The following is a 15,699-nucleotide window of genomic DNA, read 5'->3' as shown; positions in this document are numbered from 1 at the left end:
AACCCACATCAAACAAGGACTTAGGTTCAAGTTAAAGTACTAATAATACAACTGATAATAAAGAATTGGTATGAAACAATCTTAAAACATATTAGCACCATTTTAGTAAGACATTTGAGATTCCAAGCAGCCAAATAAACCCATTTTCCCAAATATCAAGATTAGTAAAAACGTTGAATAACTCTAAGATTAGTGGGGCATGTTTAAGCAATCAAAGACTTGCAGTTATGTTAATTTATATACAATATGCAGAAAATCATTCTAAAATATTTCATGAAAAACTAGGACACACCGAACCTTGGTAATGCTGAACAGATAGTACCTTTTCAAGTTTCTTCAAAATTGAATCTTCAAATGCTTGATATCCAGCACCAACAAAACTACTGGAGTTTGCCTCCTCTCTTTCAAATTTTTCTTGTGGAACTTGGAAAGTAGAAGCTGCAACTGGATGAAGAGGTTGAACTAGAAGAGGATTTGAAAGAGAACCACTGACACTTCCAGTGGCAGCAAACTGCAAAACAAATCATCCTGAGCATACATAGTTCCTGTTAAACTAATAGCATAAAAACTTGTTTGATAGAAAAGTTGATCAATTGGGTTAAATGACTAAATTAAGGGTATTTTAGTTGATGATTTGAATTATAAAGTGATTTGTGACTAGATAAGGGGTTATTTAGATTAATCCAAATCACCATTCATCAAACAAGGCCAAAGTATTATAAGATGAAATGGCGCCCTCATTGTAATTTGAACGCTCCTTGCGTTCTTTGTTTTAATTTTTATTGAAGAGTTGACCTTTTATAAAGAAAGAAAGATGAAATGGACATGAGTACAAGAAAGCTTACAGCTGACTCCTTAGAGACCATCACAACAAGTGCAGAACCTCTTTTTTTGGAGCTCTTAATCACAGCTTCAACTTTACCAAATTTCTCAAACAACTCCCTTAGTCTTTGAGCAGTATAATCCTCCCCAAATTTCTTCCAAGATACCTTTAGCATCTTCTCTTTGTTCTTCATCCCTCCCACCTTTTCCTGTCCTTTCATGTTGGATGTTGTTGATGGAACAGCTTTGGTATGCATTGCTCGAATTCTAGCAATCTCTTCTTTAAGTTTCCTAGCAATTATCTCTTCTTCTTCACGTGCCTTAGCCACATGGTCATTTGCAAAAGCAGCTTGTTCTCTTTCTTCAAGATCCGACATCATTTTCTGTCGCTTGGGATCACGTACAATATCACGATGTGACTGTGACTGTGACTGTGACTGACGGAGAATCTTCTTTTGTTTAACTCTGAGGAGATCATCAAACAATTTTCTAGCTTTTTCATCTTTCAAAATAGCATAAGATGCATTAAGTTGCTGAATATCAGCATGAGCCTGTTTATCATCTTGTCTTTTGTCAGGATGCAACTCCAAAGCTTTCTTCCTATAGGCTTTTTTAATTTCTATATCAGAATATTTTGCCCCTTCTTCTCCAGATGACAATCCAAGAATACTGTAATGATCTAATTCATCACCCATAGTTTCTTTCAGCTTCTAATTAATTAATTAACCCCTGCAGTGATACCCATCCAGAAAGTATTATCAGGTTGATTCCAAATTCAAATCAATTCTTCTTCTTCTTCTTCTTTTTCTAAATCAATTCTTAATTCATCGTAGCATTCAATTACCAAATCTAATCAAAGTAGAAATTATGAAGAGACTTACTGGAATTTAGAATGAAACTAAGCCGGTGTTATCCAGCCTCTATAGACTAAAAGAAGAGAGATCAATATTGCGACTTCCTCTTCCTCTTCCTCTTCCTCTTCCTCTTCCTCTTCCTCTTCCTCTTCCTCTTCCTCTTCCTCTTCCTCTTCCTCTTCCTCTTCCTCTTCCTCTTCCTCTTCCTCTTCCTCTTCCTCTTCCTCTTCCTCTTCCTCTTCCTCTTCCTCTTCCTCTTCCTCTTCCTCTTCCTCTTCCTCTTCCTCTTCCTCTTCCTCTTCCTCTTCCTCTTCCTCTTCCTCTTCCTCTTCCTCTTCCTCTTCCTCTTCCTCCTCCTCTTCCTCTTCCTCTTGAGCAGAGACGACAAGAAAAGAGGGCTTTTGTTTTCCGCTTTCCTCTTCCTAATTGTAATTTTCTCTATTAATATTCTGTAATAACATCAAAGGAAATTCGATGAAATGCCCCATAACAGGGGAAATTCCAAGAAAGGACGTCGGTCGGCAAAAAGGGCCTTTTTGTCCTGGAAATGTCAAAAATATCCTTCGGACGCCAGATTTTACGCTCATTGACGAGAATTGTCATTCACGCTATTTCATCTAAATCGCGTGAGTTGATTAACGTGTTTTAGATGAAACGCGTGAATGACAATTCTCGTTTTTCAATTAACGAGAATTCTCATTCACGTTTTTCATCTAAAACGCGTTGATCAACTCACGCAATTTAGATGAAATAGTGTGAATGACAATTCTCGTCCTTTGTCGTATATATAACTTTCTTACCCTAATTTAAAACAAAACCCCCCCGATTCTCCCTTCCACCCCGACTTCCAAAACCGCGTATTCACAATTGCAGACTTTCCATTCCGACTTCGTTCAACATCATCGTTCCTCAACATCATCGGGATCCCTCCAACATCATCGTTCTTCAACATCATCAGGTCAGTTTAGGGCTTAAGGTTTTGATGTATATTATACCGTTTATATTCATAGATATTGGTGTATTTAGGTTTAGAGTTTGGTTTTGATGTATATTATGCCGTTTATAATGGATATTGATGTATTTAGGTTTAGGGTTAGGTTTCGATGTATATTCTGGCATTTATATTGATGGATATTGATGTATTTAGGTTTATGGTTAGTTTTTTATATATATTATGCCGTTTATAATGGACATCAATATTCATCCATTATAAACGGCATAATATACATCAAAAGCTAACCATAAACTTAAATACATCAATATCCATCAATATAAATAGCAGAATATACATCGAAACCTAACCCTAAACCTAAATACATCAATATCCATTATAAACGGCATAATATACATCAAAACCAAACCCTAAACCTAAATACACCAATATCCATGAATATAAACGGTATAATATACATCAAAACCTAACCTAAACCTTAAACCCTAAACTGACCTGATGATGTTGAGGAACGATGATGTTGGAGGAATCCCAATGATGTTGAGGAACGATGATGTTGAACAATGATGTTGAACGATGATGTTGAACGAAGTCGGAATGGAAAGTCTGCAGTTGTGAAGACGTGGTTTTGAAAGTCGGGGTGGGAGGGAGAATCGGGGGATTTTGTTTTAAATTAGGGCAAGAAAATTATATATACGACGAAGGACGAGAATTGTCATTCATGCTATTTCATCTAAATCGCGTGAGTTGATCAACGCGTTTTAGATGAAAAACGTGAATGAAATTCTCGTTAATTGAAAAACGAGAATTGTCATTCACGTGTTTCATCTAAAACGCGTTAATCAACTCACGCGATTTAGATGAAATAACGTGAATGACAATTCTCGTCAATGAGCGTAAAATCTGACGTCGAGAGGTATTTCTGACATTTCACATGTCAAAAGAGCCCTTTTGGCGAGGTCCTTTTTTGGAATTTCCCCTGTCATGGGGCCATTTCATCCAATTTCCCACATCAAAATCTGATTTTGAGAGTTTATACTTTATACCATATAATTGGCGAAAATACCAGCCTCCCGCTTTGGTTGAGGACAAAATATCGAAATTAATGATTCAATAAATGAAAATTTTAAAATTTTAATATTTATTAAAATAATATTTATAAGTTAAAAATATATATAATAAATAAATATTAACTAATTAAATTATAAATAATTATACTATAATTTTCATTTCATAAATAAATGTTTAAGTAAAATTAAAACGTCATTAATAAATTAATTTTCAAGATATTTATCTCATCTTCTAAATTTAACATATTTATTCCCTTTTTCAAACATATTGTTAATTCAATTATAAAATATAATTTTTTTTAAATCAAATCAAAATATAATTATATTATAATATTATTCAATATTTGAAATCTTAAAATATTTTATTTTACAAAATATAAAACTAATTTTATTTCACTATAATTTTTCTTTATAATAGATCTAAGGTAAGGTGGTATAATATTTATCAAATTGATCTCAAATACAAAAATAATAATATTTAAAATAAGTACACAAAAAGAGTAAGAATAACTTCGAAATCAAAACTCTCGAGTATATTTTGGAACACTATAAAATGAACTATATATATCAATATTGTACCAAAATCAATGTACAGTAAATCTATGAATTTTTAATAACGAAATAAGGTAGGAATAAAATATTAAGGTATTCCGTAAATTAACACCCACCTATTAGATTGAGTTATCACCCATTTATTATAAAACTTAAATCATAAATATGTTTTTTTAAATTAGAACACACTCACAAACACAAAATAGGACAAGCAATATTTCAGTTGGCCTCTTTACCACTGAAATATTTATTACACCTTATTTTTTCTGAGAAAATATTTATTAATTGCAGCTTTAGTACACAGCAATCTTGCAATTGAGGGTTGTATGATGATGATGGGGGCCAATTTCATTTGTACATATTGTTTATTTGCTCCCCGTATAAGGCTATCACTCGATCCCTGCGTACCTTCATAGTTGGTGTCAATAACCCATTCTCAATCTGCAGGCAAAAAAAATGTAAAAATAAACCACTTTTAATAAGTAATACAAAAATTATATATTTTGCATAGTTGTTGTATGGTCTCTTCACCGTAAAAGGATCGTCGACAACTATGAATGGTCCGATTTTAAAGGAGCAGTTTGATGTCCTGTTATAAAACCTTATTGCAGTTAGAGAATATTCTATTATCTACCAACAATAAAGAATTTATATGCATGTATATATTACCAGTTCCTTAGTTCGTTATACAAGAGATTATTAATCTTCTCTTTACTGAGTTCAGAGGCATTGGACTCCACACCAGATTCCTTCTTCACTGCCACTAAAATCTCTTCTTTGTTCGGAACTATAATAGCTCCAAGACGCCTTTGATCCTGCTCATAGCCCGACAATATCAATTAAAACAGGGATTTTAATTAAACGGGAAACTTTTCAATTAAAAAAGATGTTTTACCTGTCCAATAACCACAATCTGCTGGATTAAAACACTCCTAATTGCTGATTCTTCTATTTCTGAAGGCTCAACATTCTCACCTATGTGTTAACCAAATACATCATATAGACCTCCCAAATAAAGTTTATACAAAGCTTATATTAAAATATAAAATTAGTTGTGATAAGCCCGTAAACATATGCCTTGGAACTTTTTCATACCTATGATGTTTACTCTTAAACTCGTATGTATAGCATAGTATCTGTCCCTAACTTACTTAGATACTATACATTTATGCTAAAGTTCTGGAAACACACAGATATGAAATATTTGCATCAAGAAATGTATCTAGATGAGATTCATCCATTATGTTTGGAAACTAAATTTAGTTAGTAATTAATACAGAAATTTAATGACAATTTATTTTTTGGATCGAGATACAAAAGCAAAATTTATGTGTTGTTGATATATTATTGTGAATGATCATACAAAATGCTATTATATGGTATTTATCTTCAATAACGATTAAACAACAAGCATTATGTGCAAAACAAGAAATTAAACGAGTCCCATCAATATGAAAATATTTGGATTACCTGTGGAAAGAACAATAGTATCCTTTTCACGTCCTTCAAGAACTATCAAACCTCCACAATTGCGACTGCGCCCTATTGAATGCGAAGGAGAAATCCATCCAATATCACCAGTATCCAACCATCCATCTGTACCTAAGACTTTCTTGGTAGCCATTTCATTCTAGTTGTAAGAAGACAATGATTATCAAAAATAAGAAAAACATACATTAATACAAATTGCAAGTGAAAGAATTGCCTTAGATAATAATGTTGAAGATTACAACATGATTTCCTTCTAATTTCTTTAATAGAATATTATGTTATATTATAATTCCTCAACACTAGATAAATTCCAATAGCTGAAAATGCTTGATTAAATAACAAAGCCATAATCTAAACAAAAAACGATAAAGTAAAGTATAATTGTTAAATTTTCTTTTGACTCAAATCATAAAGCCTTCAATTATATCCATATTGTCTCAATTTGACATACCTTATAGTAACCCTTCATTACTTGTGGCCCCTTGACTTTTACGATACCTTTTAAGCCATGAGGAAGATCATCACCTGTGTTAGAATCTACCACTTTTATCTCTGTTTGTTGAAGAGGGGGTCCAATTGAGCCAAGAACCTTCATAGGTTAATTACAAGATTTGTCATAAATCTTATCATACTATCTTTATGTTTGGAAATGAGAAGATGATGAAGATCTGTGGTGAATTTGAAAGAAAAAATAAATCACATACTTTTTCTATTAGAAAACTTAGCATGACAATCCCCAAATATTTTCACTTGATGATACAATTTTGTACTTGAATGAATTTGTTACCTGATAAGTTTTAGAATATATGGGCAGTACAGATATGAAAGCAGAAAAAATACCTTTTGTTGAACTATTGTGTCTTAAAACCCTCAATTAAAAAAAATGACTGACTCTGTGGATAACAAAGTGGTACAGAACAAATATTAGGGTTCCGAAGGGCCAATCACATGAGGACACAGGGTGGACAATTTAATAATATTATATATATTATATTTTGTTTAGAATTATAGTTTATCTACTAGAATTGGAATTATATGAACCTGTAATATAAAGGGGACTTCTCGTCAAAATTTCTCTTGGCTTCTAACTTCCCTTTCTTGGAATGTTTGAGCATCCCATGTAAAAATAGAAGATTTAATTATCTAAACATATCTAGATATAACTTTACATTTGTAGTAAGTGTAGTTTGTCTCGCTGATAGGGAAAGCTCTCAACTGACAAGATGCAACATTTGGTTATTGTGCATTTGAAAGAGGGAACTTGATATTGTGAAAGAACAAGGAAACCAATAGTATACAGATCTAATATAGAACCCGCAAGTATCATGCTATTGCTTTAGCAACATACAAAATGATGTGAATACAATGATTTTTAAGAGGGATTTGTATTAATAAGGCTCAGCCTACGGAGTTTTTATATATTAATCAAGCGGAAATAATAATTAATAGTAAGAATTAATCTTGTATTTTATGAGCAAGAAAAAGATATTGAAAATGGAAATGTTTGTGAGCAAGAGAATTTTAGCAGGTCCTATTCCATTATGTTATGTGAAGACTGAAGACAGATGAACAATATGATGATATTTTCACTAACTTTTGTATGGGAATAAGATTAGAGCACCTTATCATAACTTGGGTGCTTAATACCTAAGCTCCAACTTGAGGAGTGTTACATTTATTGTGCAAGTTCGTAAAGAAGATGAAAAGAAAGGGATCTTAGCTTATTATATATACACATACTTAATATATGCAATACAATTTATATTTTTTTTCTGTCTAATCTTATATTTCTTTTCCAACTCCAAGCTCAGAGATTTTTTTATCAAATCTGTAAAAGTTAATATCATTTAGATGATGGAAAAGCAGTTATTTAAAGAAGAAAAAGAACACCAACCCAACTCAACAATATCGATCATAGTTCCATGTCAGTTCCATATGGTTGTTCAAAAGATACAATAACATTTAGCACCTTAATTCACAATATCTAGGTTTTTACTGTAAAGACTGATTTTTTTTTCTTACATTATTTGCAGGACGACGAGCAGCTACAACAGGAGATGATTCTGTCAAACCATACCCATTTTGTAGTTTTATACCAATAGCCTGTGAATCTAGCCGATTAATAAATAACTCTTAAAATCAATTTTCAACTAAAACTACACATTAACCAACCTCATAGAATCTGTCAACATGTGTAGGTAAGCTACCACCTCCACTTATTCCAGCCTGTAAAATGACGTAACGATTTCTATTTTCATTATTTAAGGATATCATTGCATACTGTAAAGTTTGCAAATTGTCTGATGACTGATAGGGGTAATGAGATTCTAAAATTATGATAAGAACCAAAAGAAAAAGCATCAAGTATCTATCAAAATTGATTTTTTTAATTGAATGCTTTACCTCCTATATATGGGAATAAAATTTTCAACAACTAGACCAAGTTTCGAAAACACGATTTAGAGCAAGAGAAAATTGTTATAGGAGTTACTGGTCAAAGTGTCTGTATGATAACAAGTATGGAAAATTTCTAATTACACAATAAAAGATCATAACCATGACTTCGAATGAGTTTGCATGATTTACACAATTTAAAATATCATCTAATGGAACCACAACCTCGGTCTCCTCAGTGTAGATAGCACCAAGTCAACACCTTTCATGCCTCCTCTTATTTGTTTTGTATCTGTCAAATTTGTTCGTTAATCTATTATTATCGACTAGTTACATTTATCCCATTAATTATGATGTTTATTTATTCCCTAGGTATTGTGTTTTTCATGAGTTCGTGACAATAATATTATTCCTAGAAGTCTTGAGTCCAATGGTGTGTATATGCTAGAGTCAACCTCTAGCCCACCCACGTCCAATCGCCTATACAAATGATCCTCCGTTTCAACTTCATTGTTGTGTAGGTCTTCCATTATTGATAATTGAACAGGTTATTTCATAACCTTTAATCTTCACAAGGAAATCTGGTATCCTAGTAGAGATATTTAGTTCTTTCTTTCCTACCACTATACCAATGACAAGACAAATGAAATTGGGAAAAGGAGATTGTAGCAATACTAATAATCATGCAAGCTAAACTAGAAAGTGAAATCTGACCTTAGAAATCCCTATAGCGGTATGAATTTTTTTATAGACAAGCTTTGTTGCCAATATATGCAATGGAAACAATATGGCAGCAACTACTCTTGCCCATAACCAGTCAACTGCTGCAATAAGAAATGGATGTTGCTTTTGGCTCTTTGTCAAATATTTCCCCTGCAGTAAAAAATTTAATGAAAACCTTACAGATCAAGAAATCAAAAGACTTGACTCCAAAAGGAAAGTCTAGGATGTTATCATAACAGATTATGTTCAAATCCAGCAATCATTAAGGTTATACACGTGCAGTTGAATAAAAGTCTGATACCCAGATGCAAAACTGCAAGTGCATCCTCGGATGAAAGCTATTGTTGATCATAGGAACAAGAAATTGAAAAGAAACAAAAACATATCTTCAAAATTTTGAGGAGAGGAGGGGTGAGAGAGAAAGGATCTTGTGTGTCAACCTCATATACTCTCTTAAAGTCCATGTATGCCAGACTGACACTAATAAGTAAATATGCCACAAACTTTCGAACAGGGGGGCTTGAAGAAATCTGCTTCTGAATACCACTGCAACATTTTAAAGAGACAAAAGAACATAATTAAAGTCCTAATGGAATGATAAGTCTGGTAATTTTAATGATGCATGTTTCAATACATGATATTTTAACCATTATATTAGACAATTGTACCTTTCAGATTGAGAAACCAAATTGTTTCCAAATTGGCCATAATAAACAAAAAGACAATTTGTCCCATTTGAAAAAAATTAAAATAAATTACCCAAATTTGTTCAAGCATGTCTTTGGTTCCCCTAGGTATAAACTAACGTAGGTTGTCACCATATAGTAGGAGTTTCAGGACACAATGAACAAATCTCAACCACCAACTCTTTCATTGTGAGCTTATATCAACCAAACATTAGTACAAAATATATCAACTAATATGAATTGTGTACTACAAGAAGGAAACATGTTACGTCAAGCAATTTATGAAACTATATGAAGTTTGTTCAAGAATTGCAGCATAATTGATAAAATTTGTATACTTACACCATCATATTACTACTATTTAGGAAAGATAATTGACAGGAGCAAGATTTACCTATAAAGTGTTTCATATACCAAAGGAACAGAAATTATATAGTTTGGCTGATACTTCCGCAGATCATCCTATAAAAGATAACCATGGAAAATAAGGGGGTGAAAAGGTAATGTGATGTTTAATCTAACGGATCATTTAATTGTTTCCTTCCTAATGACAATAAAGATGAGCACAAAATGAAGCAAAAGATAAAATGCTACCAAAAAAGGAAAATTGAATCTCACATTCTATTAGATCGCATGGTGCTAAAAGATCAATCTCCATTTCAATTTAGTAGAACTGGAAAGCAACTTTAACAGTCAAAATGAATAACCTTTAGATGTTTCACTGTAGTATATACTTGCTCAATTCCACATGTAAATATAAAATACTCGCAAGCTCGTTCATATGCATGCCACGGAGGTAACATGCTTAGGAATCTGTCCCCAGGTACAGCGGGTACGATGTCCCATAGATTATTTACCTACATAGATATTAAAGCAGAACATTAGACAAAAACGAATTGCTTCAAATGAACAAATGAAAAACAATATGATATTTCTCTTTATTCAATTTCATCAAGATAAAATAATTAAATTTCAGTACATTTTATTTCATAAAGTGCAAAAAATTGTGGTGTATTGAATGCATAAAACAACCAAACAACAATTTCAAGAAAGATACAAGAAATACAAGCAAAGTGTTCTTATATTCTATCCACAACTCCATTAACATTAGTGTGATGTGGTTCCATCGTCATTTTGTTTTTTGTTAGTACAGTGTAAAGGGCCTTAATTCCTCTATTGTTGCACATCTTTTGTTGTTGTGTTGCTTTTGTAAGTGTGCTTCATTCTTTTATTGAAATACGGATTCATTGTACCTTCCCATAAGAATAATGAAACATAAACACAAACATTATTCAGAAACAAAATATGGGATGCAGGTATCAGCTTGACTAGATAGTGTTGTATTCTGTGAAAACTACAAACCGAATGGGCAATATGCTAGACTCAACTATATGTAAGAAGTCCAACCCCCAGAAAGAGAAAGTTAAGAAACTAACATTAGAATATTATAACTGCACCCCAGATACACTTAACCTGGTGCAACAGATTTTTATGTGTAAGCATCACCCCTTTAGGATTTCCAGTGGTTCCACTTGTATACACAAGAGTAGCAACATCATCAGAGTTTATGGCTTCATAAGTGTATCGCTGCCCTGAAACTAAAGCAATTAGTAGAATCTTCCGAATAGAAGCATGTCTCTATGACTTGCAAACATGTCTCCCAAATATTTGAGATAAAGAGAAAGAGAGACTTTCAAATGTCATGTAATAAAAAAAATAGAAGCAAAATTGGACTTTTTGGGCCGTTGACTTACGATAAAGATAATATGATGAAAAGTTGTTTTTTAGAGAAATTGTGATACCACATATAATAATGGAGCAGAGCATGAGGTTGGTAACACAGGCAGTGTAACAAGTTTGAATGCATCCAAACCCCGAGTTTTTCTCATTGAGCAGTGAAGGAGAATAAAAACTGCAACAAGAGACTTCAACATACCTAGGTTGTTTTGTTAAATGGATAACAAATTATTATATGGTTTTTGAAGTTATTTTGTGATGTTTGTATTTATAAAATAAAAAATAATCTATGAATTTATACTACATATCATAATAAGTTCTAATTAAATATTAAAACAAGAGTATATCTTAAAAGATGCTAACCAAAAATTGAAGAGTAAATTCCCAGGACTGGAAGGTATCAGAAAATGAAAGCATTTAATGGTACTCTTAAAAGATCTTTCCAGGACTAAAACATGAAGAACATATTATCAAAGTTATTCTACTTTCTTGTTGAAAATAAAAGAGACACAGAAGAAATGATGAGTTGAGGTGCACAAAGAAGTAATAGGAGTGATGTTTAGATCAGGTAAATGAAGAAGTAGCTTCTGTCTTGGCTGGGTTATAGTTCATTTAGATTTACTATTCACCCAATAAAGATAGCAATAGGTTTCTTGTGAGAAAAAAGAGATATTGCTAATCAAAAAAAGAAATACATGAATAGTAATAGATTAAGTGTCACGGTTACAAAATAATTGTGGATGACTTACTTGCATCATGAGAATCAAGCAAAAGCCTACGGCTTTCATGTCCCAACTCAATGATTTCATTGTAAAGGTAAACCGACAACCCTTCTGGCACTTTCTTAGTTAGGCTTGTTTTCTCACCCCAAAGTAGAACAACAAATCTCATAGTTGCCCCTGAATAAAAGGTCTCAGCAATCTGATTGAACAATTCAGGACTGTCTACAACAAGTGCAATACTGTAATTATCACAAGGAAGAAATGTCAATAACTTGAGGAGAAAATTAATATGCCTTAATTTGTTATGATCTCCTTTTCTCTTTATTTTATGAGGGAGGGGAGGTGGTGGAGGATAGGTAAAATAATTAAAATAGAAACTATTATATATATAGTATATATATAATATTAGTCTAAGAGTTGCATGCCACTATTGCAACAATTTTGTGGTTGATAAATTCCCTTAGAGTGGACCTGGCACTAATTGATACCTTAATTATGTGTGAAGTGATGAACTCAAAGTATGAAAAAGACTAATCAATTTTTGGTCATCACACCCATCTCTCGAACTCAAAGTGTGAAGTGATGGAACATGGATGATTTGTTTTTAGTTTTTCCTCTTTGTGTTATTTTGATTTTTCTGGATCCCTTGAGATCATTTGTTTCAGTGATCCCTTAGGAAGCCAGAAGACCCATTCTTCTTCTTTTTTTTCACCGCTTGAATCTTAAGATTTTTGTGATCCATTTTATACCAGCATTGTTTATTTTTAGGAGAAAAAAAAAGTGTTTCATGTTGAATTAAAAGGAGTAATTTGTAGAGAATTTTGTAGGTAAAGAGTTCCCAAATGAAGCTATTTATCACATGCAGGAAAAGAGTCTATGAAGGGAAATCACACAAACCTTTCAGAGTGGTTGAATATTTGTAATAGTTCATTAACAGATGACCTTGACCCCCTTACTACATTAATTGCTCCAGTGGTCATAATACCTGCAACCAATAGGATGTATTCCTAGTTTTCAGAAACATCATTTCAAAACTAGGAGAGAACATATATAAAAATTATTTAAAAGAGTAGTTAACTGCTCCAGTGGTCATAATACCTATTACCTACAGCTAATGGGATGCAAGCCTGATTCTACAAATCAAACTAGGGGAGATGATATGTAACAATTAGCAAAAAGTAAGGTAACATGTTCCCCGAGCTTTATTAAAAAATAAAATTCAAGTATTTACAACTTTTAGTTTTATATAACAAAAAGGTGTAGCCAGTAAGAAAGGTTTAGGAAGCTCCAATGATAAATCACTACATCCATGATAAGAAAGATTGTTTGAATTTACAAAAGCATATTGAAGACAGAATAAAAGATTCATACAAAATATAAATGAACTTTGTATGGTGGTAAATGTTATTCTGTATAGCTATCATAATATTAACGTTTATGTCAATATAGAGCAAGTATGTTATGTTACATTTCATAAGAATATTATATATAATATGAGATAATAGCATTAAATCTATTTGTAAGGAGAAATGTATTTTAAACCATGTTTTAAAGATGTCCTGTTCCAACCACTTTAATTAGGCTGTTGTTACTTATCTTCAATCAGACGTCTAATTTAAAATTTTTATTTGACAACATCATTTGGTTGAAATAGCTAATAATAAACATGAAACATAGAGAGCTTTAAGATTATTTCTTGTATCCTAGCTAAAATTATCGTCCTGGAGTTCAGAATATGATGTGCAACTGGCATTGAGAATATTTTTGTTGCTCAGAAATTTATTTTGGTCCATGAAGAACGCGAATTCTCTCAACTGAGAGTCGATTAGTAAAAATGGACTAAATTTGGTTCTTCAATACCAGAAACTTAGAACACCTTTTATTTATCAAACTAGTTGCGAAAGTAAAGTATACGCAACTAGGCATACACGCAAGAGAATCAGACGAGGAATTCTACATTGTGCAGTTTCACGCACCTTGATCTGCAACAAGCCACCGACAGGAATTATCTGCAAAAAGGGCCAACTTTTCCCCTGGTTTTACTCCAGCAACCCTGAGACCTTCTGAGAAGTCCAAAATTCCCTGCTCAAGCTGCAAAAAGGAATGCATACATCAATATGTCATAAAGGAGTTCTAAAGCAACCATAATACTATAATCTTGGAAATTAACAAAACAAAGAGACGATGAAAAAGAAAACCTGTTTATAAGTCATAGTGGAAGGTGGATGATGATATGAATCTACTAGTGCTACCCGATCACCAAATTTTTCAGCTGAAGACCTCCAGATATCTGGAACTGTCTTCCATTGATCAGGAGCTGATATATATGCATCATTGGCAAGATATTCACTCTCTAATAAAGGTGAACATCGTCTGTTTTGCACTTCCTCTGTCTATAATTTCAAAGTTTAGTGACTATAAATAGTAATTCTGATTAAGAGTGAGCTCAATGCCTCAATGGCTTATGTGAATTTGTATAGTAGCATCAGCATTAAACTGGAATTGTATTTATTATTCAAACATTTTTGCATTATTATCCGATTACATCATAATAAACACAAGAAGTTGGAGAATCACCTTGGACTCGCCATGGACACTGAAATGTCGAGTAGTGCAATTGCGGATGCGTTTTCGAGAGGATGGAATCGGTTTCCAAATTCTGCGGGCGGTAGGTAGATATTGAAAAGCGCATCGCCGATGAAGTGAACTTTGAGCGATGGTTCCCGTTGTATCCGTGGAAGCGGAAATGGAAGACAAAGGATTTGACAGAGTTGAGACTGCTACTGATGCGTACATATTTAGAGCTGCTTAACGAAGGGGAAATGGAGTAGAGATGAGCGCGCGCCTTGATATAGAAGGTCTCGTACTATTGTCTAAACTTTGATTTCTCCGTGTTTGTTTGTTTGGGAGTCAAATCCCATATGTCTACCAACCGAAATCCTACTTTAATATAAAACTCTATAATATCATTTCCATCCATAATTGTCTACATATATACTAGTTTGATTCTTTATAATGAAAAAAAATTATATTAAAGTTGAATTCAATGTTTTGGTTTTTTTAAGCTGATTTTTCTAAAAATTAGATACAGAAAATAAATTGAAGCAAAATGCGGGAATGATGTGCCAAGTTTGTTTTGGTGATGGTAGATGCACAATGTTTTGGGTATGATCCGTAATTTTAGGGAGTTTTCATTCTCACAAGATATTAAGTTGCAAACATAAGAGTAAGAAGAGAACAAAGTGTTCGTGAGGTCAAAGAGGGTCAATGTAATGATACTCTGAGGCGACTTCGTGATGGGGTTAGAATCATTGATGCTGTAAATTATATATCTTTTCATGATTGGGCTGATGTGCATAAATGGAAGATTGGGACTAACAATTAGTTCAATTCTAGACTAGCATGGGATTGTATACGTTCTAGAGGACAGATTGTAGAATGGTATCATAGTGTGTGGTTCTCTAGAATCATTCATTGACATCAGATTATGTTTTGGTTGGTTTATAGAGGACGGTTGATGACTAGAGATTGAATCAGCAAGTTCATGACAATACCGAATACGAGTTGTGTCTTTTGTGTCAATTGTGAATAAACGATTCCTCATTTATTTATTTGGTGATTGTGAGTGCACTTTGGAGGAAATTTGCGAATAATTTCGGCTTACAAAGTTTTTCAGTTGGTTGGAATAACATCAAA

General features: G+C 32.9%; 2 protein-coding genes across 3 annotated transcripts; both read right to left on the bottom strand.

The window, feature by feature from the left end:
- Positions 1–210: 210 nt before the first annotated feature.
- Positions 211–1,792, bottom strand: LOC124921238 (dnaJ homolog subfamily C member 17-like). Its single transcript, XM_047461866.1, has 3 exons — positions 1,704–1,792; positions 846–1,551; positions 211–511 (listed from the first exon to the last, which is right to left on the bottom strand). Exons 2-3 carry the CDS (start codon positions 1,515–1,517, stop codon positions 272–274), a joined length of 912 nt encoding a protein of 303 aa, XP_047317822.1. The 5' UTR covers positions 1,518–1,551; positions 1,704–1,792; the 3' UTR covers positions 211–271.
- Positions 1,793–4,409: 2,617 nt separating this feature from the next.
- On the bottom strand, positions 4,410–14,912 carry LOC124920942 (probable acyl-activating enzyme 16, chloroplastic). 2 transcript variants are annotated; one of them, XM_047461533.1, is made up of 18 exons: positions 14,581–14,912; positions 14,202–14,396; positions 13,980–14,094; positions 12,901–12,988; positions 12,031–12,242; positions 11,018–11,136; positions 10,252–10,401; positions 9,939–10,006; positions 9,299–9,404; positions 8,850–9,008; positions 7,914–7,967; positions 7,764–7,844; positions 6,193–6,330; positions 5,721–5,880; positions 5,146–5,225; positions 4,920–5,065; positions 4,782–4,839; positions 4,410–4,691 (listed from the first exon to the last, which is right to left on the bottom strand). In XM_047461533.1, the coding sequence occupies exons 1-18, from the start codon at positions 14,797–14,799 to the stop codon at positions 4,599–4,601; spliced, it is 2,241 nt and encodes a 746-aa protein (XP_047317489.1). In that variant the 5' UTR covers positions 14,800–14,912; the 3' UTR covers positions 4,410–4,598. The 2 variants fall into 2 exon arrangements, with proteins under 2 accessions (XP_047317489.1, XP_047317488.1); XM_047461532.1 differs by lacking the exons at positions 4,410–4,691; positions 4,782–4,839 and having other exon boundaries at positions 4,900–5,065; positions 11,018–11,142.
- Positions 14,913–15,699: the final 787 nt, after the last annotated feature.

This window comes from Impatiens glandulifera, chromosome 1 (genome assembly GCF_907164915.1).
Source record: "Impatiens glandulifera chromosome 1, dImpGla2.1, whole genome shotgun sequence".
NCBI classification, from domain to species: Eukaryota; Viridiplantae; Streptophyta; class Magnoliopsida; order Ericales; family Balsaminaceae; genus Impatiens; species Impatiens glandulifera.
This window is presented reverse-complemented; position numbering and strand designations above follow the sequence as displayed.

Excerpts from the sequence above, each read along its gene's own strand:
- LOC124921238 (XM_047461866.1), bottom strand. The coding sequence starts at position 1,517 with ATGGGTGATGAATTAGATCATTACAGTATTCTTGGATTGTCATCTGGA. Across the intron at positions 512-845 it reads TGGTCTCTAAGGAGTCAGCT|TTTGCTGCCACTGGAAGTGT; the intron begins GTAAGCTTTCTT and ends TTTGTTTTGCAG.
- LOC124920942 (XM_047461533.1), bottom strand. The coding sequence starts at position 14,799 with ATGTACGCATCAGTAGCAGTCTCAACTCTGTCAAATCCTTTGTCTTCC. Across the intron at positions 11,137-12,030 it reads GCTTGATTCTCATGATGCAA|GGCAGCGATACACTTATGAA; the intron begins GTAAGTCATCCA and ends CTTTAGTTTCAG. Across the intron at positions 9,009-9,298 it reads ACTTTAAGAGAGTATATGAG|GGGAAATATTTGACAAAGAG; the intron begins GTTGACACACAA and ends TTTTTACTGCAG.